Source organism: Panthera tigris, chromosome A3 (genome assembly GCF_018350195.1).
Source record: "Panthera tigris isolate Pti1 chromosome A3, P.tigris_Pti1_mat1.1, whole genome shotgun sequence".
NCBI classification, from domain to species: Eukaryota; Metazoa; Chordata; class Mammalia; order Carnivora; family Felidae; genus Panthera; species Panthera tigris.
Genome location: NC_056662.1, coordinates 47,996,439 through 48,022,065, shown reverse-complemented (window position 1 = coordinate 48,022,065; position 25,627 = coordinate 47,996,439). Strand labels below are relative to the sequence as shown.

Here is a 25,627-nt window from a genome sequence, read left to right as displayed (position 1 = left end):
GTGAGAATGAGTTTTGAGAGGCCTCATCCTGGGAAGGACGCCAGCTCTGAGGGCCTCTGTGCATGAGAACAGGCTGCCAGCTTCAAAGCAGCCTTTTTTCCATCCATAGGGCCATATGGTCACTGAGGCCTGGGGGTCTGAAATCTTACAGCAGGCAAGGAGTGGCAACCCCTTCCCTGATCCACTGCAGCCTCTACAAACCAGCCTCAGCTTGGGCCCATGCCCTACACTTGGGTGACTTATTGTGATTCAGCGGCATCCTCTCCAGGGACTCACTCAGAACTGTGCTCCCCAAAATGTGGTCCAGGACCAGGACCAGCAGCATCCCCCAGGAGCAGGTGAAGATGCAAACTCTCCAGCCTTGCCAGACTTGACTGGGTCAGAATCCTGAGTGAGGAAAAGGTCCAGGGTCCTGGGTGTCCACAGGCCTTCAGGACATTCTGGTCCCCCTGAGTTCACAAGTAGCTGCAGACATGTGCTGAAGCCTTTCACAGGCACAGAGCTGAAGCCTTGTTTGGAAAGATGTGTTCTTTAGTTCTTCCAGGGCCTCATTTGCTATTCCAGATGGAGGCTGTGAGGGTCTTTCTCTAGAACCCAGACTGCACACAAGAGATTGTGTCCACTGAACCCTGAGAACCAAGGCCACTAGAGGGCACCTATGCTCACCTACTGGTCACAGCTCAGCTATCTCGAAGCTCACTGGCTTCGCTCTGGGTCTGTCTCTTACTCCACCCTCCCTCCCCTAGAGCAAATTCCTACAAAGGGATCTATAGGCCCAGGGTGTGTCAAGGGTCACCCTGCTGCAACACCTTTGGAGAGAGGACTCTTACATCATCCAGCCAGGCCCCCAGGCTGAGCACATGGCTGAGAAGTGCAAAGGGAGATGCAGTGAGCTCAGCTGGAACCTCCTGCTTCTGGGATCTCAAACTCCCATAGCCTGGCATAATCCCAGGAGTCAATGAGCCTTATCTGCTCTCCTGCTCAAGGTGGGCTGAGAAGCTGAGGAGGGACACAGACACATGGACCCATCAAGACCTCCATGGTCTTTCCTTCACAGGATACCCATTTTCTCTGGACAGGATGCCTTCTGTCTCCCCCAAAGCTAACTCTTGGCAACTAACTCAACCTTTTGGCTCTGTCCTTGTTTCAGTGGCTCTTGTTCTACTGTTTTGCCCTGGGATCACCTTCCACTTCTACCTCTTGCTCTTGTGTCCTTGTTTCAGCCTGTGATTCTGGGGCATACAAATGAAGTCCCTCTCCAGTGAGGTGCTGAGGGAGAGGTTGTCTGGAAATCAGCTACAGGGGACCCCTCCCTCTCACTGCTGGTTCTTTTCAAACCACCCTGCCTGAGCTTGCCCCCCTCTCTAGACAGGAGGCAATTATGCAGCTTGGGATGGGGGAGTCAGGGTGACATGTGGGAAGGGACAGGGTATAATAGCAGAGAGGAGATCCAGAGGGAGGAGTTGCTCTGAAGCTGATATACTGGACCAATGCCCAAGGAGGCTCAGTGGGAGCCTGAGCTAGAAGGACAAAGGCCATGGGTGTCCAAGTATCTGTAGTCATTCCAAACTGGCGGTGCCGGTGGGCTCTGCCCTGGGCCATGCTGCTGCTTCTCTTAGGTTCTGAGTTCCTGGAAGAAGTAGAGAGTGAAGATGAAAAACCTACGATGAGCTACTTACTTGCAACTGTGGAATATGCCATACACATATTCAACCTGCAGAGCAACGATACAAATGCCTACAGGCTGGTGCGCATCTTAAAGCCCAGGAGAGAGCAGGTATGTACCACATCTTCTGGCCTAATTACCAGCACTTGCTATGAAGTCAGTATCAGAGGTGCAGTCAGGGGTCCTATCTAGGGATATTGTTCACCATCTGAAGTCCGTAATACAGCAAAAATACAAACACCACAGTTAGTTACAGTTTTATGAAAGAAACAATTTAAAAATGCAAACACCCAGCTCAATGTATACCACATGTAAGATGTTTTCCTCTTCATCATTTTTAGAAGTTACTTATTGATGATCAAAATATGGACTATGGAATGGTAGTCCTATGAAATGATCCTGAGTAAGGCAAAGACCAAGACAGAAAGGAGGAGAAGGAGACAGATTGAGAAATGCAGAGGAGACATAATGAAGAAATATTCTAAGAAAACATATGCAAACAGGAACAGAGAACAGACACCAAGAGAGGAGGGAGTGGGGATGGAGGATCCAGGGAGAAAGGATTCTTCCTCATCCAGAGCAGCCACTGTGACCTCAGGGCCTCTTCTCTGCACTCCTCCCATACTCTTCCTAGACCATGGTTCTCAATCCTGGAGTACTGTTCTTATAATGGAGAGTCTACAGAATGCAGCCAAGAATGCCATTTTCACAGGGGCTCTAACAGGAACAGGTCTGGTTGTGTGTATGAAGGGGTTTGGGGTGTGTAAGTGTGGGTGTGAGTGTCTCAGTGAATTTGAGTGCAAGTGTATATGTGTGTTAGTATTAATTTTTGAGTGAGTGTGTGACTTTTTGTGTGTGTAGGTATGAGTGTGAGTGAGTGTGGGTTAGTGTGTGGTATGTCTGTGAGTGTGAACATACAGCAAGTGTATGTAAGTATGTATGTCTGTGAGAGAATTGTGTGTGTACATTGGGAGCCCAGGACCTTCCTCTCTCTCCCTCTGGACCTCTGCCCTGAGAGCCTGAGGGAAGGGCAGTGGGAGCTCCACCCTGCATGAGCTCCACCCTCTGTGGACACTGCAATGCCAGCTTCCAGCTGGGTCTGCCACCCAAGCTCTCTCAGGCTGGGCTCTCTCTACTGTGGGTTTCCTAGATCTGCACTTGCACTCAGTTTGGGAGTTGGGGGAAATGGAGAGTGGAGTGGGGGTTATGGGATGGAATGAAGCATAATAGAGTGGAGAAGAGATAAAAAAAAATCAGAATGTACTTTGTATTAGAACAAGAGGTATCCAGAAGCCATGTTCATGTGCGTGTGTGTGTGTGTGTGTGTTATGTGTGTGTGTGTGCGTGTGTGCTCACACATGTGTCTGTACATGTGAGTGTTCCGGCAGCATTGCAGGGCATTTTCCTATTGCCAGGCAGGTGACAGGTGTGACAATGGGGCTGTAGATGTGCCTCCCACTCTGGGGCTGTTACTCAGCAAACTCTTACAGAGACAACACCCTGCCAGGCCCTGGGCACCTGTGCCCAAGGGGTGCTGTTGTAGCTTTAGAAGCATGCTGGACGTCAGGCTCGGTCTCCTTGGGGTATTTGGGGACATGGGGCAGTGGGTGTGATGTATTAATGCTGAATGACTCAGCTGGCATTTCCCCCTGGCCTGAATATCAACCACAGGCCTCTTTGCTCTGAATTCCCCAAGCTTGGCCTTACCCCCAGCAAGCTGACACAGCCCCAAAGGAAGCTCCTTAGTGGAGGAGTGTTTGGGGCTGTCTCTACACTGCATGGATCTACAGTAGCAGTTGCTCAAGGGTACCATGAGGTGGGTTCTCATGTTAATGTCCATGTCTGTAACAGTTCAAGGAGGACAGCACATTGGCATTCTCTTTTGAGCTTCAGCTTAGAAGAACAAGATGTGGGAAATTTGATGAAGACATTGACAACTGTCCCTTTCAAGCAAGTTCAGAGAAGAACAATGTAAGACACACAGCAGGTCCTTTGGGTTACACAGCTGAGGATGCAGCATGGAGCTGAGGGGAGGTGGTGAAGATGACAGTGCCATTCCTTGAGACACAGAGGAGTGAGGGAGCTTCAGGCCTTGTCACACCCATGGCTGGTGCTGCAGTTGGAGCCAGCTGGGAAAGCCAGCCCCAAGATCCACTTGTAGGTCCCTAGCCAATCTGGGAACTGATTCTGAATACTCACCCCATGCTAGCTGCCTGTCCCCAAAGCCACAGTGGTATCAGATTGCTCCTGGTCACGAGGATTCAGGTCTCCTGGGAAGGCCATAGGATATCCCTTCTCTGGTCTTTATTGACCTCCTTTTTCTAAATAATTCATGGGGAGCATATTGAGATGGGCAACATGACCTTTGCCAAAATGGCTTTCTCAGGTCCCACTGAGAAAAGAATCAATGGCATGGGGATTGAGGAGGGACCCATGACCCTCCTTCCCATGCCTTGACCAGGTTCCACTGACTTATCAGCTGCAGCTCCAGGGGAAATGGTCAAGGTGAACCCCAGCTCTGGGATATACCTCACCTGGAGTGATGGGCTCTTCTGAGCTAGCACCCCCTGGGAGAGAGCACCCCAATGCTCTACTAAGGGTCTGGGTTACACTGGGTCAGCCTAAATGTCCCCTGGAGACCACTGGCCTAAAGATGAGAAAATGACACAGGAGTCCCTGAGATCAGGACAAGGGCCCAGGTCCAGAACAGGCAAGGGGATGCACCTGAGGGCCACAGCCTGCCCCACAGCTGCTCATCCTGTGATGTGTGATTGGGATGTGTGCTGTGTTTAATGCTGAAGCTACTGTTTCTAACCACTCTCCACTCACCTTCCATCCCTGTGCTTGACCCTCAGATCATCACCTGCTTTTTCACCATCGCCAGTGAGCCCTGGTTAACACTGTTTGAACTCTGGAACAAGACCTGCTTGGATGGCTTCCACAAATGAGAGTCCAGCCCATCTAGCTCTGGCTGCTCTCCTCTGGGACACCAGTGATGTCCTGTGGGTGGCCTTTCAGTGGTTGAGTAGGTCCAAGTTTTGTTCTCTTTATTTGTAAATATCTGGTATCTCCTATTGGGGCATTGTGAAAATTCCTCATTACTTCATATAGAAAAATCATTAAACTTAGCATTCCAAGAAGCTTTGTGTGGCATGGTTCCAGAAGGATGGGACGAGCAAGTGAAGAAATCATCCAGCAGGGAAACATCATAGTCCTAAGTGTGTGAGTTCTCTTCCCTCTAGGACCTCTGCTTTAGTAAGTCATTAGTCTTATTATCATTGTCTCAATGTTGCTTTTAAAGCTCCATAGAGAATGTGAACACATATTACAATGTTGTCTTTCAGTGAGACTGTATCTACACACACACAGGCAAGGATCGGATTTGGTCCTCAAGGCCATGGATGCCTCCCACCCCCACACAGATTTTCCTCTAGTGCCAGTGTAGCTGGTGACCCCAGGACTTGACACTCCATACTCCACATCAATATCTTCTTCCACCCCTAGCTTTGGTTAGCAAGGCTTTCTCTGTACCAGTGGCACTTCACCAGCACAGGACACACATCTCAGTGGGGAAAGATAAGGACTATGGACAGCACTTCACCCCCAGGAAAAGCTTCAGTGGGGAAGGGCTTAGGGTCCCAACCTCAGACTGGCAGCCAGAGATGAGAACCACAGGGTTCTCACACACTTCAGCAGGACAAAACTCGTGGCTGCTCAGTGACTCATAAAACAGCCACATTAACTTTCTCCCTCCTCTGCTTCCCTTCCTCTCTGTGTCCCCTGTCATCACTTCCTAAATGCACTACTTGCCCCAGAAAGTCTTCATTGCAGGGTCTCCCTGGGGACTTACAGCAGACATGTATGCTACAGGGCTCATCCTCTACAGCAGACATCTTCAGGGCTCATCCTCTACAGAGACCTGGATGGACCTCCCAGGAATGTATGATTCTAGGCTGAGCCACAGGGAGCCACTGCAGCGTCCACAGAGGCTGGAGCTCATGCAGGGTGGAGCTCCTACTGCCCTTCCCTCTGGCCCTCAGGGAAAAGGTCCAGAGAGAGATAGAGGAAAGTCCTGGGCCCCCAATGTGCACACACACACTCATTCACAGACATACACACTCACACACGCTGCAGTGCCAGCTCCCGGCTGGGTCTGCCACCCAAGCTCTCTCAGGCTGCACCTCTGCTGTGGGTTTCCCAGATCTGCACTTGCACTGAGTTTGGGTATTGTGGAAAATGGAAGGTGGAGGGAGGGTATGGGATGGAATGAAGCAGAATAGAGTGGAGAGGAGTAGAGAGAATTCCAGCAGCGCTTTGTAATAAGACAAGAAGTATCCAGAAGCCATGTTCATGTGTGGGTGTGTGCACGCCTACATGGGAGTATCCCATCAGCACTGCAGGGCCTTTTCCTATTGTTTGGCAGGTGGCAGGTGTGACAATGGGGCTGTAGATGAGTCTCCCACTCTGGGACTGATGTTACTCAACAAACTCTACAGAGCCAACACCAACCTAGACACTGGGCACTGGGCACCTGTGCCCCAGGAGTGCTGCTGCAGCTTCAGAAGCATACTGGATGTCAGGCCGGGTCTCCCAGGGGCGTCTAGGGACTTGGAGATCCAGGGTGTGATGTATTAATGGTGTATGACTCAGATGGCGTCTCCCCCTGGCCTGAATACCAATCACAGGCCTCTTTGCTGTGAATTCCCCAAGCTTGGCCTTACCCCCAGCAAGTTGACCCAGCCCCAGAGGCATCTCCCTAGTGGGGGAGTGTTTGAGCTCTCCCTACACTGCATGGATCTACACTAGCAGCTGCTCAACAGAACCATGGTGGGTTGGCATCTAATGTCTCCATGTACCACAGATAGAAGAGAGCTTGGCCTTCTCCATGGAGCTGGAGCTTTGCAGAACCAAATGTGGGAAATTTGATGATGACATTGACAACTGTCCCTTCCAAGAAAGCCCAGAGCTGAACAATGTAAGACACACAGAAGACCCCTTGTGTTACATAGCTGACGTTACAGCTTGGGGCAGCGGGGGAGGGGGAGTAGATAACAGTGCCATTCCTTGGGACACAAAGGAGTGAGGGAGAAACCGGCCCTGTCACACTCATGGCTGGTGCTGCAGTAGGAATGAGCCAGGCAGGCCAGGCCCAGGGTCCACTGGTAGGCCCCTAGCCAATGTCATAACTGACTCTGTCCACTCACCTCATTCTAGCACCTGTCCCACGGGCCATAGTGGGGTCAGGTTGCTCCTGGCCACAAGGGTCCATGTCTCCTGGGGCTGAGACAGGAAGTCCCTTCTCTGAGCTTTATCCATCTCCCTCTCCTGCCTTCAGGAGAGGGGCATGTCAGGATGGGCTACATCACCTGGCCTGTTGTGGCTATTTCTGAGGTTCTCTTGTCTCTGCCGAGTGCATGAGGGTGTGAGGGTTGAGGAGAATCCCACACTCCTCCCTCCCATGCCCTGACCTGCATCCCACTGATCTATCAGCTGCTGCTCCAGGGGAAAAGTTCAAGGTGAACCCCAGCTCGGGGACATGACCACCTGGTACAAGGGGCTACTCTGACATAGCATCCCCTGGGAGAGAGCACCCTAATGCTCTACTAGGGGCCTGGGTCACACTGCATCCACCTGAGTGTTCCCCTGATGTCCACTTGTCTAAGGATGAGAACATGGTACAGGAGCCCTTGAGGTCAGGACAAGGCCCCAGGCACAAAACAGACAGGGCTCAGGCAGAGATGCACCTGAGGTCCACAGCCTGCATCCCCAGCTGCTCATCTCAGGAGGTGTGGTTGGGATGTGTGCTGTGTTGAGAGCTAGAGTCTCTGTTTTCCACCACTCTCCATTCACCTTCCACCTGTGCTTGATCCCTCAGACTTTCAACGGCTTCTTCACCATTGCCACTATACCCTGGGAAACCACCTTCAAACACCTGTACAATGTTTGCTTCGAGAGCTTCCATTGAGTGCTGCTATACCCTGCCTGACTGTGGCTGTTCTGGATCCAGTTGCTCCTTATAGGTGTCTCTTCAGTGGCTGTGCAACACCAGCTCTGTTTGTTTTCTAGCAAGTGCCTGGATCTCACTTCCAGCCATTATGGAAATTCCTCATTGTCCATTTTTTTCATATAGAATAGATTATTAAAAATCAGCATTTCAAGAAGCTTTGTGTGTCAGGGTTCCAGAAGGAGGGGATGAGCAAGTGAAGGAATCATCCATCAGGGAAACCTCATGGTCCCAAGTGTGTGAGTTTTCTTCCCTCTACGACCTCTGGGCCAGTTCCAGGTGGCACAATCTAGAAGCACAAGTGCTTCTGAGCTGCTGTTCTGGGCTCATGGGGGATGACCTACATCTCCAGATGTGCAATGACCATGACTCTGAAGGCAACCCAAAGTAAAATATGAACCCAGACAGGCCCTTGGCCCTCAGGACAAATGTGGCACCTGTCTTGTGAATCTTCTAGAAGAAAATTTGGCAAACTTTTGTCCTTTGAGGGTCCAATGGTCTTGTTTTCAACTCCCCAGTGTCGCCTTGAAAGTACCATAGACAATATGAACACAAATAAGGGTGTTGTATTCCAGTCAGACTGTATTTACACACAGGCAGGGGCCACATTTGGTTCTCAAGCTGTGGCAGCACCACCTAACCAGTCATCCCTTCAGTGCCCATGCAGTTGGACTACCCGGTGGCTGACATTCCCTGCTTCACCCCAATGTCCTTGTCTCCCTCAATTTCTGCTCAAGGCTTCCTCTGTGCAAGTGGCACTCCAGAAGCAGAGCAGGCACACCTCAGTGGGGAGAAGTAAGGCAACATTCCATCCCCAGGTGGGGCTGTAGTGTGGAAGGGCCCAATATCCCAGCCTCAGAGAGGCTGTCAGAGGCAAGATCCACAGGGTATCACACTCTCCTGCAGGACAAAACCCATGGCTGCTCAGTGACCCATAACAACAGCCACATTGACTTCTCCCTCTTCTGCCTCCCTTTTTTTTTTTGTGTGTGCCCTTGTGATCATCTCCCAAATGAATTATCTACATCCTCCAGCCTGCCTCACAGGGTCTCACTGGGGATTCAGCAGACATGTGGTATTAGATGTCTTCAGGGCTTATCCTCCATAGAGACCTGGATGGGCTTCCTATTATTCCAGAGACGGGGGAGAGCCTGGCAGTGGGCATCCTTGCTGCTGGCTGAGCATCACTCAGCATGGACACAGCTGTGCTCTTGTCCCACAGCACCCCCACCTAGTCCCAGACTTGAGTAGATTTTTCTGAAGATCCTCCCACCCACCACCCTCCTGCCTGCTCCCACATTGGTCTGTTCTGAGTTGTGCCTCAATCCACAGAGGGAAGCATAAAGGGGCCTCTTTATCCACTGTGATCCCAACATATTTTCCACAGTCAATTCCACTAATTCTACTGAAGTACCATCATGTAGCTCTAGGAGACAGTCTCCTGTGGTGGGAATGGGAGAGGTAACTGTCCAGGCCCTTTGTGAGCTCATCCCACCTCCTGGAACTGGGGGAGTGGAGCCAACAAGGTAAGGCATCAAGTTGTGGTTCCTGGCAGGGTCTCACTAAATTTTGTACCAGATCACATTTGTGGGGCTTCGTTAATCGTTCCGCCCCTCCTTCTCCCATGGGAATCTACAGAGAGTAGGGATTTTGTCACAGTTTCTACTGTGCCCAAGGCCCTGAGGGTGAGTACATGTTTCAGGTGTTCCAGCTTTTTAATAAGTGTAGGACTGAGAGACTAGTTCTTGTGGGAACACCCCTCTCCCTTACCCTGTCCATCCCTTATTGGTTTGGGGTGGTCCTGCCTGCTTCTTTTCCAGAGTCTGTGTGTTAAAGGTACAGGGAAATGGGTTTCTGCATACTCACTGTTGCCATAGGTAGGTCCTTAGGCAAAGCCCTGTCAGAGGCAGAGACAGAGGCAGCAAGTTGCTAGAAACATAATTCAGCTGCCTGGCCAGGTCTCAATTCCCAGAAAGGAAAAGAGGCCCAGTCCATGGCTTAGTCTCAGGAGGGCTTCTTCTTCTCCTGAAACGTGAGTCAAGTGTTGACTCCACCACCCTAGCTGTTGGTTGACCTGTCAGCCTCAGTCTCTGGGTCAAGACCTGAAGCCTTGAAAATAGCTGTAGTGGCTATCAAATGCTCTTCACATATTAATAGTGTTCTGCTCTGTGGCCACTTCACCAACTACCAGGGACATTGACACTTTCCTCAACTTTTCCAGGGTGTCAGGGTCATGATATAGCCTCAAGTAAATACAGGACTGAACACAAAGTAACAACAAAGTGGAAAGCTTGAGGAGGCCTTGGAGGATGCCCAGGCTTCTCCCATTGGGGCCAAAAGGATAAGGGGGGTTGGAACCTGGGGGAGGGGGAGCTGGCAGGTGATGTACATGAGAATACATCCCAGCAGCCTGCAGTCCTTGCCATATGCGTGAGCCTTAGCATGACTCTGTACATTCCAGATATCTACTCCAGTCCCTGATGCTGACGCCCCTCAGATCTCAATACCTTACATGAGATTCAGACATGGGTTTCTCCCTGGCCCTTGTCTAGCCCAGGAAAGGAGCATGCCCTGCTTCAAGGTACATTTTTGACTCTCTTTTTTTCAAAATTTCTCATGATCAAAGGGAAAACTAGGACATGGTGGCAAAGCCAATGCTTCTGGCTTCCATGTGTCTTCTAAAGAGCACAATTTCCAGAGAAGTGTGAGAGAAGGATGCAATTTCTCTTTGGCAGCTGCCTCCCCACACACACCAGTGGCCCAGGCTTAGCCTTAATGAGCCTTCGAATCTTGGAAGGGAATGAGCCAATATTCAGACACTCAAGTGTCTCAGAGCCTGTACATCCACACATTCCAGTTCTCTTCATGCTCACATATACCCCTGCCAACTGTCGAAATAAAAACTCAGAAATCTCAGTCAATGTAACTGTCTTGATCCTGATTCTTCATTCTTACTAACTCAGTGCATCAGAAGGGCCCAGGTAGTTTTGGAGAGTTAAACCCAAAGCAGTATCCCACTAATATTATCCAGATGACTTGACTGTGGTTAGTACAGTCTGATTTGCCCCAGATGTTTCAGGTATTATGGATAAGATGCAAACAGTCAAGGGTGTGTGAATGTGTTAGGTCTTTCCATGTATGGAACCTTATTGTCAGGGCTAGGGGAGAAAGTCATGTGCCAGGGGCTGCTCATGGGAACAAGTGGGGCTGGCTAACTCCAGTTATAGAGCAAGAGAGAAAGTGTGCTGGCAGTTCAGGCTGTTCACCCACAGTGGTTGCGGGCTTAAGTGCAGAGGTGGGCAGAGAAGTACAAGATATAGGTGCTGCAGGTATAGGGATCCTCATCCCAAGGTAGGGGGAGCAATGTGATGAGACCCACTCTGACTGTGTCCCCAGAGCTCCATGACCATGTGGAGGAGGATGGAGGCCAGGGTGTGCCTTCCCCAGGACACCACTGCTGGCTGAGGTGAGAAGGTGCAGACAAACTGTGTCCTGTTGCCTGGCTTCCCCCAGACATAGCTCAGGTGGTCCCACGCTGTCCCTCACAGTGGATCTGAACTCCACTATGAGGTTGTTTCCTCCAGAATCTGACCTTAAGACAGAAATTCAAGTGCAAGTTGTTTATTTGGAGGTAATTGTAGAAAATACCAGAAGACAATGGGGAAGTAGGAATGGGAAGCAGCATACAACAGTGAGCAGATTAACAATGTGGGCAACTAGGGCTTTTGTCTTTTTACCTCTCGGAGACTGGATAGAATATGCCTCAGTGTTTTCTTCCAGGGGTACAAAGGCTGAGGCATTCCCTCCACAGCACTCCAGCCACCTCCCACAGGTGGAGAGAAAGCCTTCAGACAAAGAGGCTCAGTGTGGGTAGTGTTTACCTGTCAGCCAGGTGGCCTCTGATCTTCACTATCTCTCATATGTCTAAGATGACATGTGTCATCTAAGTAGCTCCTGTGCTACTACTGACACTGCCCTGGCTGGCCTTGACCTGCACATTAGTGCTGCAGTTTCCACATCCAGGTTTCAGAAAGTGCCGCTTTCTGGTCATGTTAACTATCTTCATTATCTTAGCCCACATCTACACACACACACACACACACAGTGGTAGCCAACCTCCAACATGGCCTCCACTGATCCTCATCTCCTGGTCTCACACCCTTGTAGAGTCCCCCCAACACTGAACCAGAACTAATCTGGGTGGCAAATAGTACAAGGAAGAGGTGATCGTGTGTGACATCTGAAGCTGGATCACAAAGGGCTCAATGCCCTTTGGCTTCCATCTTGGTCTCTCAGAACATTCTATCTGGAGGAAGCCATATGAAGCACATAGCAGCCCTGTGGAGAGACTGACATGGAGGAGAACAGAGATCTCCTGTCAATGGCCAACATCAACTTGTAGTCATGAGTGTGAGCCACCTGAGAAGTGGATTCTCCAGAGCCAAATTAACCCTCATGTGAGGGCAGTGTAGTCAATGACTGAGTGTAGATACTCAGACACTCACTCAAGAGAGACAGTGACACCTGGAAACACCCCACCAAGTCTCCCTCAGATCCCTGACCCACTGACACCCTGAGAGACTTAAATTTCTTAAGCCACTAGGGGCAGGGTGATTAGACATGCAGCATTAGATAACTAACACATAAAACTGTGCACACACACATACACAAAACAGCTTACTATCCATGAAACATCAATCCCCTTGCATTTTTTCTGCTTCACGTCAAAACCAAAAGTACATTGCAAATCTAAAAATGACCCAACTATCTTCCAGTTGGATTGGTTGTCTAAAACTGTTTCTAAACCATTGGACTGTATCTTCCCTGGAGTCCTAGGCATGGAGATTTTTGTGGAAATCCATGGAAGGAACACTCCCAAATAAGTCAGACCCTCAGAACCTTGATGAAATAACCCACAAGCTCAAAACAGTTGAGCTTAGTTAGTTCTCCAGAAACAGCTGTCCTCCAGTTAGTTCGCCAGAAACAACTGTCAGTGAAAAGTAATTTGTCCTCAGAGTTCAATGAGATATTGGAAACAGGTTCATACATTCTTCCGTTTATTGGTAGCAGATTGTCCTGCTAGTAGATGACAGAGTCAATTAGAACAAGCTGATCAAGACTGTAAAAAGGCATTATGTTCTCAGTATCAGCCCCTAAAGAGCTGATAAAAAAGCAAAAAAGTCACAAAAATGAAGTCAATGGGTCAGTTTATTTAAATGTTTTGCAAGTGTCTTTGCTTCTTTAAAATGGAAGTGAGAGCAGCTGAATATGCTAGAAGATAATTATACCTCTTTGCATTGTTTCTTCAGCATAGTGAACTCAAATTTCCAAGGTTTGGTTGCAACAATAAAGGTGCAATAAAACATCTAAAAAAGACAAAAAGAATAATCAGCTTATAAGAAAGAAAAATAAAAAGCAAACAAATAAACATATGTTTCTATTTCCAGGTACCAGGATTTGGCTTCAGGGTGGCTAAAGGCTGCCTGAGCCAGTCATGCCTCCACAGTCTCTGGAACTGTTGAACCTGAGGCTGTCTGGCAGAGGAACCAGCCTCATTCACCAGGAAGGACCACTGCCAATTCATCTCCATGTGATCGGAAGCCATCACGGATGTCTGAGCCATCATGGATAGCTGGACCCCAGAATAGCTGGACCCCAGAAACTGATTATTCTCAGAAATCCTCATCTCCAGATCTGTTGCTCATCTAGCCACCCTGACTTCCCTGCAGCCCACTGAGACTCCATGTTGCATGGAAAGCCCAGTGAATCCTACCCAGGAGCTACAACCCAACAAGAATAGTATAGAGTCTTGTATCCCTTGATTAGGCTGGTCAAAATCAGGCCAGAGATGAGAAGCAAAGACTGCAGCCAGGGAGCTAAGGGGACACACAGAGCTCTTCCCAGGGCCTGCAGAAGAGCAGAACTTCAGGTTCCTGGTGTGGGATGAGTTCAACTAAAATCTTTATTCAGTTAGAATAAAAATATAAACTAGGAATGCCTCCACTATATCAATGGAAACATGAATGGCAACATCCAATAGAATTGAAGTTATATAAGATACAAATACTGATATACAAGTACTGATAAAAAATCAGCTTGAGGAATAAAATAGGACCAAGCTACCAGCAATCCAGACAGACCATTGGAGAACTAAAGCCAATCCAGGGATGCATCCCAGCTAGAGTGGCATCTGGGATGGGTTCAGCTGGTTCCCAGCTGTGGTAGGAAGGGGAGAGAGTGGATTTATCAGAGAGTTAACTAATTGATTAATTTCTGGATCAGCCAAAGTAGACAGGAAACAATCAGAAAGAAGAGAAATTGAAAAACAAAATATCAGGATCAATTCTAGAGGACATTTAAACAATGTATATCAAAAATCTTTAAGAAGCGAAAAATTACTAAATGAGTAGTTCAACTTCCAGGAACTTTACCTGCATGGAAACAATAAGCAGATATACATTCAAATAGAAATAAAGGATATTAATTAAAGCACTGTTCGTAATAGCTAAAAATTAGGAAAACTTAACCAATTCTCAGGAATTGGCTTAGAAAAATGTGTAAAACCATTAAATGAAATCACAGTTTCACTATATGATGCTCTCACATAATTTTACAGTTTTAGAAATTCTTAGAACTTATTATTAAGTGAAAATCTAGATTATAATACAGTAGAGAGTATGATCCCAACTGCACAAAAATACAAATATAAAATATAGGAAAGTTAATATAAATAACAATATATTGACAGTGGTAAACTCTACATAAGGGTATTTATAGTTGATTTTAAGTAATTTAATACTTTTGAAGGTTCCAAATTTTCTACATGAAATGAATCAGGCCAATAACTATTTAAAATCATATCAAGTTTTAAATTTATATTCTAAAGAGCTCAGATGTTTGCCTTTTCTTCATTTCTAAATCCCAACAAATAATTGAAGGAAGTGTTTAGGTCAAATCTATAAGAGTTCTATGAAATGAGAAAGGACCCTGTGCAAGGACAGAGACAGAGAGGATTCTCCATGTGATAAGAAGTGGATGCAATCAAGGTGATGAAGTCTTCTGAGCAGCAGAAGCTCCATGTAGAGGATGAGATCATAAGAGGAAACCAAGCAAGCAAACTGTCTCTAAACCCCACAAGACTTGAAGTCATCCTCAATTCTTCTCTCAGTCTCCATGGCCAATCCATCAGAAATTAGAACCAAGCCTTTCACAGACATCCAGAACCCAGTACCTCTAGCATCCTAACCAACATCACAGACTCCTACTGATCTTGCTGTCTCCATCCCTGCCCCCATGCTGGCTCTTCTCCATGTGTCTCTCCATGTCTGCACTCCTATTTCTACCTGGCATGTCTCGAAAGCCCAATGACTTCTATGGGCTGTGTCAATGGGCACCTTTACCCTATGACCTCTACTGTCTGTGCCAAGGGTGCCTTTGCCCTCCAAGAGCTGTGTCAGTGGGCACTCTTGCCCTCTGACCTATAGAGACCACATCAATGGTCACCCTCTGGCTTCCAGTTGGGTTCAGCCAAGGAGAGACAGAGGCAGGAAGTGGGAGGCATGAGGAGTTGAGGTCAGAGGGTTCCAAAGGGTTGGCTGTGGTTCCTGACAGGGACCCACAGATTGCTCCAGAAAAAAAAAAGATATTAAAAAGAAAATCTTAATGATTACTAGGGATATTAAAACATCTCAACCTTACTAGAAATCAGGAAGTGACAATGTGAAAAGGTGACAAGATCACCTTTCTCATACATCAGAATGAAAACATTTAAGACTCGACCCCAAGTGCTGAGGGAACATGAACAACAACACACACCACTGATGAAAGGTATGCTGGTTCAGCCACTTTGGAGAGTAAAACAGTTTGTAAGTCACATGTGGTAGCCCACGAACGCTTAAGCTGCATGTGTGGCAGTATGGTGGCCCCACTCCCGAGCCCCCCCTGCCCCGGGGGAAAGTCCCAAACCTGCTCAGTCAGCACCTGTCTCAACAGTCACTGCTTCACTTGTTAAAAGTGAAAATTTAAGACAACCACAGGTATGTAAAATAGCAAGATAGTTACATACAATGTGATACAGTCATATAAGAGCTTAATATGCACTAATACAAATAATTTTAGCCAATTTCTATATACATTAAATGACCCAAGAAATCATTTGGCATAAATAATATTAGATTGTACTAACATAACAAATCTCAAAACATATTGTTGAGTGGGAAATAAAAGAACAAGAGAAAGTTCCAAAATTTGTGTACCTTTTGAAAAACACGCAAAACTCTACATACACAGATTAAATATCTTTTTTTAAAAAACTGGTTAAGAACACCTCTCTCTCTCTCTCTCTCTCTCTGCCCCTGTCCTGTTCACACTGTCTTTCTCTATTTCTCAAAATAAATAAATAAACTTTAAAAACCTTAAAAAATAAAAATATTACTTAATTGAAAAGAAGTTCTAATAATTTATAATAATAGCCAACTTTCTAGATGTAGCCATCGACTTTCATTTGGTATTCATTAGAATACCTACTATTCATTGGAATATGAAGATGTGCTTTATTTGCACATTTGGGCAATTTTCAGGAACCACTAGTCTGCCATTATTTTTGCTTAGCCATGTGTCATGCCAACTTTAAGTATATACTAAATAGGTGTCTTCTGTGAAGACACAGAAATATACATGCTTCTTTATGCAGCTTCAATTATGAAAAAGAAAAAATGGATCTTCTATGAAAAGATAACCAAAGCAAATTTGAAAAAGTGAAAAGGAAATTTACATCTGTCCACCTGAACCTAGCCCAACTTGCACAATAGTGAGAAATAATGAACAGGTGTTGCTTTAAGCCACTAGGTGTCTATATGTGTGCTGGTGGGGGTTAGGGGAAGGTGGTATCAGCAAAAAACAAAACAAAAAAATAAACAAACAAACACCAATAAAAACGATAGAAACAATCTCTGTGTCTAGAATCTGGCCATCCTGGATCCTGAATATGATTTAGAATATGGTTTAGAAAGGAAACTAGAAAATCAAAGCAGGATTGGTCCTATTGATGTTCTCAGTCTGGTACACAGACCTAACTAAGGACTGTCCCCACTTGAGGCATATACCTTTTGCATTTGGGGGTCCTGTTGTAATAAGCAGTTTTCATTTTCTCCTGAAATTTTCTTGCACATTGTTCGGGCAATTTTGACTTCAAGAAAGTAATCCAAACTCTCTGTGACCTGTCAAGGAGCAATTTAAAAATTAGAGATCATAAACGAATACATGATATCAACTGTCATCTCTGATAAACGAGCATGTCGTTGACTACTTACAGCAAAGACTGTCTCCCTGTCTGCCTCCCTCCTACAGTTTCCTTGCCAGAAATTTTGGGATAACTGGAGGGGCAGGGGTTCTTCCCTTGATCCCTCTCCTTCTGTCTCTCATCACGATGTTGAATGTTAAATAATGACAACTGTCCCCAAGATAAGGCAAGAAAACTATCCCCCCAAAAATGCTTTCCCCAGAAAGGTAATGGTTTGCTTATTGGAGCCAGGTAAATAAACAGCAGAGTTTAAAATATCTTCATACTTAGTCAATAGATATTGGGGGAAGAAGACAAGACATCTCAGAACTCAAATTTACTTGGAGGTATTGCTTCTCTCTCTAGCTTCTCTCCTCGGTATTTTTAACAACCCCTTGTGATACACTCTCCTAAGTCTCTGACTTCAGGTCCTCTTCTTTACCTGTGCAGAACCCCCCACCAGTCCTTGTATTCCAGAGGGACCCATGGGGAAATTGAAATGCACAATGGCAAATGGAGACTTTCATTATTTAAAAGTGAGAACAAGGTAAGATTTTACAAGACTTAAGGGAGAGAAAGTATTAAAGAGAATGACTAAGTTAAACAGAATAATTGACCCTAGAAGAATCAGAGACAATTCAGAAAATACAGTAAGCATTTTGGACATTCAAAAAAGTTGCCCAGACATTAAAACAAAATGGTTGTGGAGGGCAGAATTCTAAGTATGGATTCTTGAATATCATATATACTTTACATTTTTTCAGTTATGTATATATGTGTATATAAAATGTTTGTAAGGACAGAGCCAACTGCCCTCAGGAAATGATGAGTCAGAAATTGAGTCTTCATTTCCATTTTTTAACTCAGCAACATCCAAACATACTCCTAGAGTTTGTTTTTATGATGGGATAACAAGTTTCTTAATGTCAATACAATCAGCTTTTGGGACTGGATCGATCTTTGTGGTGGGGGCTGTCCTGGGAACTGTAGGGTGCTTAGCAGCATCCCTGGTCTCTGCCCACTAGATGTCAGCAGCAGCCCCCTCTGGTTGTGATGACCAAAGATGCCTCCAGATACTGCCAAAAATTCCCTACCAAGCAAAATCCACGCCCACTTAAGAAACACTGCTTTATGTCTGAGTAATACTTCCAAGTTAAAATTATTATAAAAACAAACTGCTCTGAATCGTACTCAATAGCCACCAACTGACCACCAGCCCTATCTTGACCCCTAATTGCCCAGAAAAGGGAGGGGAATGGGGGTCCTGGCTGCTGAGGCAGCCCTGCCATAGACAGGCCCTCTGACCCTCCGGCTATGGTGTCCTACTACTCACACTTCATTCATATCATTTAATCAGTAACATGTGCTCATTCCTAGCAGATATCCTGGGTTTAAATCTTGGCTTTTCTACATACTAGCTGTGTGTCCCTGAGCAAATTACTAAACACTTCAGTGCCCGTTTCCTTTTTAAAGTGGAAGAAAGTAGTTTCTACGTAATGAGTTGTGAGATTTGAATGAGCATATGAAAAGCAACCAGGCCCCAGGGCTGCTGGGTAGTTAAGTTTCTGACTCTCTGGCTAAAATGAACAAATCAGGAGACTCTAGATGCTGGAGAGGATGTGGAGAAATGAGAACCCTCTTGCACTGTTAGTGGGAATGCAAACTGGTGCAGCCACTCCGGAAAACAGTGTGGAGAGTCCTCAAAAAATTAAAAATAGATCTACCCTATGACCCAGCAATAGCACTGCTAGGAATTTACCTAAGGGATACAGGAGTGCTGATGCATAGGGGCACTTGTACCCCAATGTTTATAGCAGCACTTTCAACAATAGCCAAATTATGGAAAGAGCCTAAATGTCCATCAGCTGACGAATGGATAAAGAAATTGTGGTTTATATACACAATGGAATACTACTTGGCAATGAGAAAGAATGAAATATGGCCATTTGTAGCAACAGGGATGGAACTGGAGAGTGTTAGGCTAAGTGAAATAAGTCATACAGAGAAAGACAGATACCATATGTCTTCACTCTTATGTGGATCCTGAGAAACTTAACAGAAGACCATGGGCGAGGGGAAGGAAAAATAAAGTTACAGAGGGAGAGAGCCAAACCATAAGAGACTCTTAAAAACTGAGAATAAACTGAGAGTTGATGGGGAGGGAGAGGAGGGTGGGTGATGGGCATTGAGGAGGGCATCTGTTGGGAGGAGCACTGGGTGTTGTAAGGAAACCAATTTGACATTAAATTTCATGTTAAAAAAAAAGCTTCTGACTCAATTTTGGCTTTGGTCATGATCTCGTGGTTATTAATATGGAACCCCACATTGGTCTTGGCAGTGACAGAAAAGAGCCTGCTTGGGATTTTCTCTCTCCCTCTCTGTCTCTGTCTCTGTCTCTGTCTCTCTCTCTCTCTCTCTCTCTTAAATAAACTTTAAAACAAAAGAGAGAAGGAAAAGGAAAACCAACCAGAGTTTACCCTTGAACAACGTGGGGGTTACAGGCACAGTCAAAAATCCAAGTGGAAATTTTGACTCCTCAATAACTTAACTACTAATAGAAGCCTTAACAATAACATAAACAATCAATTAACACATATTTTGTGTGTCATATATATTCTATACTGTATCCTTGCAATAAAGTAAGCTAGAGTAAACAAAATTCTATTTAAAAAAGTCATAAGGAAGAGAAAATATATTTACAGTACTGCACTGTATTTCTTGAAACAAATTAGCATATAATTGGACCCATGGTGCTCATTTTTACCATCATTCACCTCGCACAAAATCTACAGCAGAGCCTTAGTCAACTGTGAACTAGAGCAAATGGTTGCAAACTTCTTTAAGAACTGGAGGGTGAATATTTTAGGCTCAGAACACACAGTCTTCTCATTGCAGTGCAAAAGTAGCCTTAGACAGCACTCAAATAATTCAGGTGACAATGCTCAATAAAAATTTATTTATAGACACAGAAATTTAAATTTTATGTAATTTTCATATCACAAAATACTATTTTTATTTCTTTTAACCATTCTTAGTTCATGGGGCATACAAAATAAGCAGCAAGCCAGACTTGGCTGGAGGCTATAATTGTCTAACTCCTGATATAGATCTTTGTACATTTAAGTTAAATCATCCAGTAAAATAAAGCTCTTTTCTTTATATAGAACCTGTGTGTGTGTGTTACTAAGTTTAATCTGAATTATCACCAAGCACTTTTCTTTTTGCTTTTGTTTTGTTTAACATTTATTTATTTTTGAGAGACAGAGAGAGAGAGAGCAAGTGGGGGAGGGGGAGGGAGAGAGGGAGACAGAATCTGAAGCAGGCTCCAGGCTCTGAGCTGTCAGCACAAAGCCCAATGAGGGGCTCGAACTGACAAATTGTGAGATCATGACCTGAGGTGAAGTCAGACACTTAACTGACTGAGCCACCTAGGTGCTCCAAGGAATTTCAAATACCTCTGTTCTAGCCTCTTTTTGAATCTGTTTCAATTTGATTCTTTTGAATTCTTACCTGCATTCAAGAGTTACCATGAGCTGAGAAATAAAATGTACATTCATGGGGAAAAAAATAGCACACAGTACAAAATAATTTATAATTTGGAGGACATGAGAATTTGCAGTATATTTGGTTAAATACCTGCCTGTTAAGCAGAACCATTTATTTGTGGAAGTGAAAAAGCACAGATAAAGAGAAGTCCATGAAAGTATAGTTTTGGACAAGGTGGGAACTTCATTAAGGACAGGCACTAACTATAAATGAGACCCAAAGACAATTGATATTTATGAGGCTTTACTTTGGCCACCCAGTGGTGAGGAAGAGAGTCAAAGTCTGTGTGTGTGTTGAGGATGGACAAGGGGTCAAATGTCCCAGCCTCATAGAGGATGAAGCTGCCAAATGAGCCTTCTCTCCTGACCCTGTTAAGAAAAGAGTAACCTGAGTAGGTTCCTGGTGACCTGGAGGGATGTACAGCAAAGGTTAGAAGGAAGAGGGGCAAGAGGGGACAGAGCTAGCAAAAAAGGAAGAAAAGCAAAAAATGCATCCCTGTACTACATGTCACTTTGATGTTGCAGGGTAGCCCCCATGCCCCATTAGCCACTCTCTCTTCCCTTTCTTAAAGTCCAGCCAGACTGGCTGAACCCCCTTTCCTTCTGTGTGTCTACTGATTACTCTCTGGGGTTTTCCCAAACCACAGTCCAATCATCGTTCTCAGGAGACAGCATTGGTACTCTCTTCTATGATACAGTCCATATTCCAATTCCTCCAACTAGTCCAATAACATCTTTTATATGTTTTTTTTTAATTATTCAAGAGATAAGACAAGACCACGCATTGAATTTAGTTGTCCTGTTTCTTACATCTCCTTTAATCTAGCAGTTTTCCTGCTTTTTCTCCTTGTCTTTCATGACACTGATATTTTTAAGAGGTCTTACATAATGCTCTATAATATGGATTTGTCTAACTGTTCCTTCGTATTACCTTCAGGGGATGGATTTTTTTTCTCCCAAGTTTTTAGTTAAGTTCAAGTAGTTAACATATAGTGTAGTATTGGCTTCAGGAGTAGAATTTAGTGATTCATCACTTACATATAACACCCAGTGCTTATCACAACATCACTCCTTAATCCCCATCACCTGTTTAGCCTGTACCCCCACCCATATCCCCTCTAGCAACCCTCAGTTTGTTCTCTATAGTTAAGAGTCTCTTATGGTTTGCCTCCTTCTCTGTCTTTATTTTGTTTTGTTTTGTTTTGTTTATTTTATTTTATTTTATTTTATTTTATTTTGTTTTTCCTTCTCTTCTTTCAGGGGATGGATTTTAGACAAGAACACCATAGAAAGATAAGGTTGTGTCCTTTCCATGACATCACATCAGGGACACATGATGTCAATTTGTCCCAGTGTTGGTGATGAGCATTGGGTGAGCCAGGCATTCACCAGATTTCCTAATTGTAAGGGTATATTTTCTCTCTTATAATTAATGAAAGAATCCCTCCAGCAATTTGTCCTCCACACTGTCCCACCAAGTGGATGTAGGATTCATCGATGATGTTTGCCTGAAGTAGTTGTTGCCATTATGATTTGCTACTTACATAGTCTTTTACATCTAGAGGTAGGCATTTTCCTTTAAAGAAGAGCCTTCCCTTCTCTGTCCTGGTTCCTTTTTTTCAGCAAAAGCTGGACGTGCACTCTTTGCTTTTTCACTGTTACAATCCATGCCTGTAATTACTCATTTTGATGATACCAGCCCAAACTATCCCAAACTGGGCCCTTCAAGAGCCCTTCTTGGGTTCTTACCTATGCTTTCTGATATGACTGTAATCAATTTTGTTATTTTAATGGATATTTTATTTTTCATCCTGGAATAATAAAGGATGAATCCTAATTAATTTTCCTCCAAAAAACCCTAAAATAAAATTAATATATATTTGGCTAAAGACGTTTCTCAGCTCTTTTCCACTCCCTGGTCTCTGTGGCCCTCCATGGATAATGGTACCCCCATGACTGCATCTTGGAGAGAAAGAGCAAGAAGAAAATGCTCACTGACCTGCTCCTGGGATTTCAGGACCTTCACCACCTTGTAGCTGTACTTGTCTTTGCTGGTCTTATTAAATTCTTTCATGGCGAACCACAGTGCTTGTTGCACATAGACGTACGTTTCAGGGATGTCTTGGAATTTCCTCACCACCTTTGGCCTGCCCCAGGCATGAACACTTCTGGATACAAGGGCCACAGTGGCCACCAGGAGCAGCAGGCTCTGGCAGAGTCTGGCCATGGCACCTCAGCCAAGGGGCACACACCTTGTTCCTTTTTTCCTTCCAGGGCTGGACTGGGCTGAGCTGGCCCTGCTGCTTCTGCACCCCTAGATCTTCCTGGCACTGCTAGGAGTGAAACAGGGATAACTTCTGTTATCTTTGTGTCTTCTGGGCTTCTCTTTCTCCTTTCCCAAAGAGAAGAGGAGTGAGAAATCACAATCACAATTCAGAGTATTTTCCCATTTTGGCTGTTTCTTTCTGGAAGGATGCATGCCTCCATGCACTCACAACCTTTCCCTTCCCTACCAGGAGATTCCTGCCTCCTTGTCTGTGAGGTCCCAACACATCCACTGCAGGTGCCTTCCTGTATCAGGTTTCTATGCACAGAATGGGATAAGGACCTGCAACAGACACACTGCCACAGGGAGAACATTGGTCTCAAAACTCATCTTATTATTTCCTCTCCAGGAGCATGTATGAAAATCCTCAGCCAGAGCCTTTGTCCTGCCTCAAAAGTACCCCCTGCATCTCCCCTGTTTCCAGTCAGGCTCACTATCAGTCACACTGAGATCTATTTATGGAGTATTATTGAGTCTTGCCAGGCCTCATAATAAGGGTGTTACATGTTTCTCTTATTGAACCATCCCCTTTGGGGCCACATAACGAGTAGCCCCTTTTTACACAGGAATAAAGTGGGACTCAGAGAGTTCAAGTAAATGCCTCAGGCTGTTTGACTGTCATAACTTTTGCCTGCCTGACACATACCTTCATACTTACCTCAGTCTAACAGATGAGAATGTGTAGATCACAGCTTGTAGTGTAAATTTGTTTTTGAGGAGATTCCATTCTACTACAGAAGGTGAATCAGGATGTAGTTCATGAGACAGAGGCACAACAGTTAATGTGTTAAATATAGGTAATGAAGAAACAAATCGCTTGAGAGATGTAGGGATCAAGATCAGACCACCTCAAAATGAGCCACTTTAGCATGAAGATTATTTTGATTTAAAAAACAATCAAAACCAGGGCTCCCAGGTGGCTCCAACTCTTGATTTTGGCTCCAGTCATGATCTCATGGTTCATGATCAAGCCCCATGTTAAGGCTTCACGCTGACAGTGCAGAGCCTGCTTAGGATTCTCTCTCTCCCTCTCTCTTTCTCTCCCTCTCTCTCTGCCCTTTCCCTGCTTGAGCTCTCTCTCTTTCTCTCTCTCTCTCTCTCTCTCTCTCTCTCTCTCTCTCTCTCTCTCAAAATAAATAAATAAACTTTACTTTTTTATTTTTTTATTTTATTAATGTTTATTCATTTTTGAGAGAGAGAGAGCACTAGAGAGGGAGAGGCGAAGCAAGAGAGAGACACAGAATCTGAAGCAGGCTCCAGGCTCTGAGCTTTCAGCACAGAGCCCAATGTGGGGCTCAAACCCACAAACTGTGAGATCATGACCTGAGCCAAAGTTGGACGTTTAACCCACTGAGCCACCCAGGTACCCCTAAATAAATAAACTTTAAAAAACTAAAAATTAAAAGTAAAAAACAATCAAAATCTAGTAGATTCAGGAAAAATTCTTTACTTCCTTCCCTCCCTCAATTGCCCAAAAAGAATTTAGATAGAGGGCCTGCTCCAGAAAGAGAGCTACCACCACAAACAACTATATTATGCTGTGAACAAGGTATGGTAGACAGGAAGGAACCTAGCAAGGCCTGTTGGATCAAAGCCCACTCTGTGTTCCATTGTTTCTGTGGGCCCAACAAAGATTTGTTTACCAAACATCTATTCTTTTTCATTCTTCCTGAGGATTACATCCCTTCCTCTTGAAGTTCCAGACCCTGCCCCTTTTTCCTTAATTCAGAATCACATGCATACCTCAGTTTGCCTGTCTTTGGAATTTCCATATCTGTGTGGGTTCCCCATGTATATGAAATTAAATTTTATTTTTCTCCTGTCAATTTGTTGCAAGTCAATTTGGTTCTTAGTCTGGTTAGAAGAATCTTGAAGGAGACAGGAAATTTTTCCTCCCCCAGCAGAAGCAAAGGCAGAATCCACAAGTTGTGTTCATCACAGACAAGCAGTAAGTACATCTTGCCTAAGTTGAACAAAGAATGTGATGGCAGAACGAAAAGACACCTGATATCCATCAGACACTAACTACACATGAGTTCCATGGAACACAGAATATTTATGATGTCTTATGTCAACCACACAACAATGATGCTATCCTGGCCCCATGTGTCCTCACCCTAGGAACCACCAACAAAATCCTCAGGATGTCTGGCTGTGACAGGCAGACCTGCCTGTGTGTCTCCTCAGTGCCAGGGTGTGCTTCTGACCTGCTGTGCAACTTTGATCAAACCCCCACTGTGGACACCATAACCCCATCAGTGGGGAGCCTGAGGCAGCAGAGAGTTGCCCAAGGTCCTGGCAAGATGGCCTTTCCATCTCCCCTGCTTTCTTCCATATGTGGAGTGTGTTAATCTGCTCCCTTTCCTTTCCTAGCCTTTCACCTGATGGTTTGCACTGACTTGATACACATGGGACTTGCTCAAGCAGCCAACTTTGGCCTATGAGTTTCTCTGCTCCATGATATCTGAATGAATTGCCCAGGGCACACTTGGAGGCCACCCAGGCATCACAGTCCTTCCCCACCAGCTACACCCCAGATGTACCTTAGAACTAAGCTCTTCACCACTTTCCTGCTTGCTGAGGCTTAAGCTGGCTGTCCTCACCCACAGGTGGTATCTTTCTCCTTCCTGAGGACTTGAGCTCTAAGCAGCTCCCTTCGTGAGCCACTCTCCAGCCCCAACACATTCAGTTCATGCCTCTGGTCAGGGTGTCAGTCAGACCTGAGCTCAAGGGTGCTTCTGCCCTCTGGTTGCACTCCCTGGCCAGGTGGTCACATCTATGACCCCTTTGTGAGGTAAGCCCAGCC

The 25,627-nt window shown here is 45.4% G+C and overlaps 2 protein-coding genes across 8 annotated transcripts; one reads left to right on the top strand and one right to left on the bottom strand.

The window, feature by feature from the left end:
• The first annotated feature begins 1,459 nt into the window (after positions 1–1,459).
• On the top strand, positions 1,460–7,828 carry LOC102952782 (cystatin-9). Of its 4 annotated transcripts, none has more exons than XR_006215625.1 (4): positions 1,479–1,777; positions 3,518–3,637; positions 4,522–4,691; positions 7,542–7,628. XR_006215625.1 is itself a non-coding variant. In XM_042981010.1 (3 exons), the coding sequence occupies exons 1-3, from the start codon at positions 1,538–1,540 to the stop codon at positions 7,629–7,631; spliced, it is 444 nt and encodes a 147-aa protein (XP_042836944.1). In that variant the 5' UTR covers positions 1,460–1,537; the 3' UTR covers positions 7,632–7,828. The 4 variants fall into 4 exon arrangements, 2 of the variants coding, with proteins under 2 accessions (XP_042836944.1, XP_042836943.1); XR_006215626.1 differs by lacking the exon at positions 7,542–7,628 and adding an exon at positions 6,528–6,615; XM_042981010.1 differs by lacking the exons at positions 3,518–3,637; positions 4,522–4,691 and adding an exon at positions 6,528–6,641 and having other exon boundaries at positions 1,460–1,777; positions 7,542–7,828.
• A 5,032-nt stretch (positions 7,829–12,860) lies between these two features.
• Positions 12,861–25,581, bottom strand: LOC102964684 (cystatin-13-like). 4 transcript variants are annotated; one of them, XM_042981006.1, is made up of 5 exons: positions 25,365–25,581; positions 23,480–23,552; positions 22,495–22,828; positions 16,775–16,888; positions 12,861–13,036 (listed from the first exon to the last, which is right to left on the bottom strand). In XM_042981006.1, the coding sequence occupies exons 3-5, from the start codon at positions 22,720–22,722 to the stop codon at positions 12,953–12,955; spliced, it is 426 nt and encodes a 141-aa protein (XP_042836940.1). In that variant the 5' UTR covers positions 22,723–22,828; positions 23,480–23,552; positions 25,365–25,581; the 3' UTR covers positions 12,861–12,952. The 4 variants fall into 4 exon arrangements, with proteins under 4 accessions (XP_042836940.1, XP_042836942.1, XP_007096638.1 ...); XM_042981008.1 differs by lacking the exon at positions 23,480–23,552 and having other exon boundaries at positions 22,495–22,887; XM_007096576.2 differs by lacking the exon at positions 23,480–23,552.
• Positions 25,582–25,627: the final 46 nt, after the last annotated feature.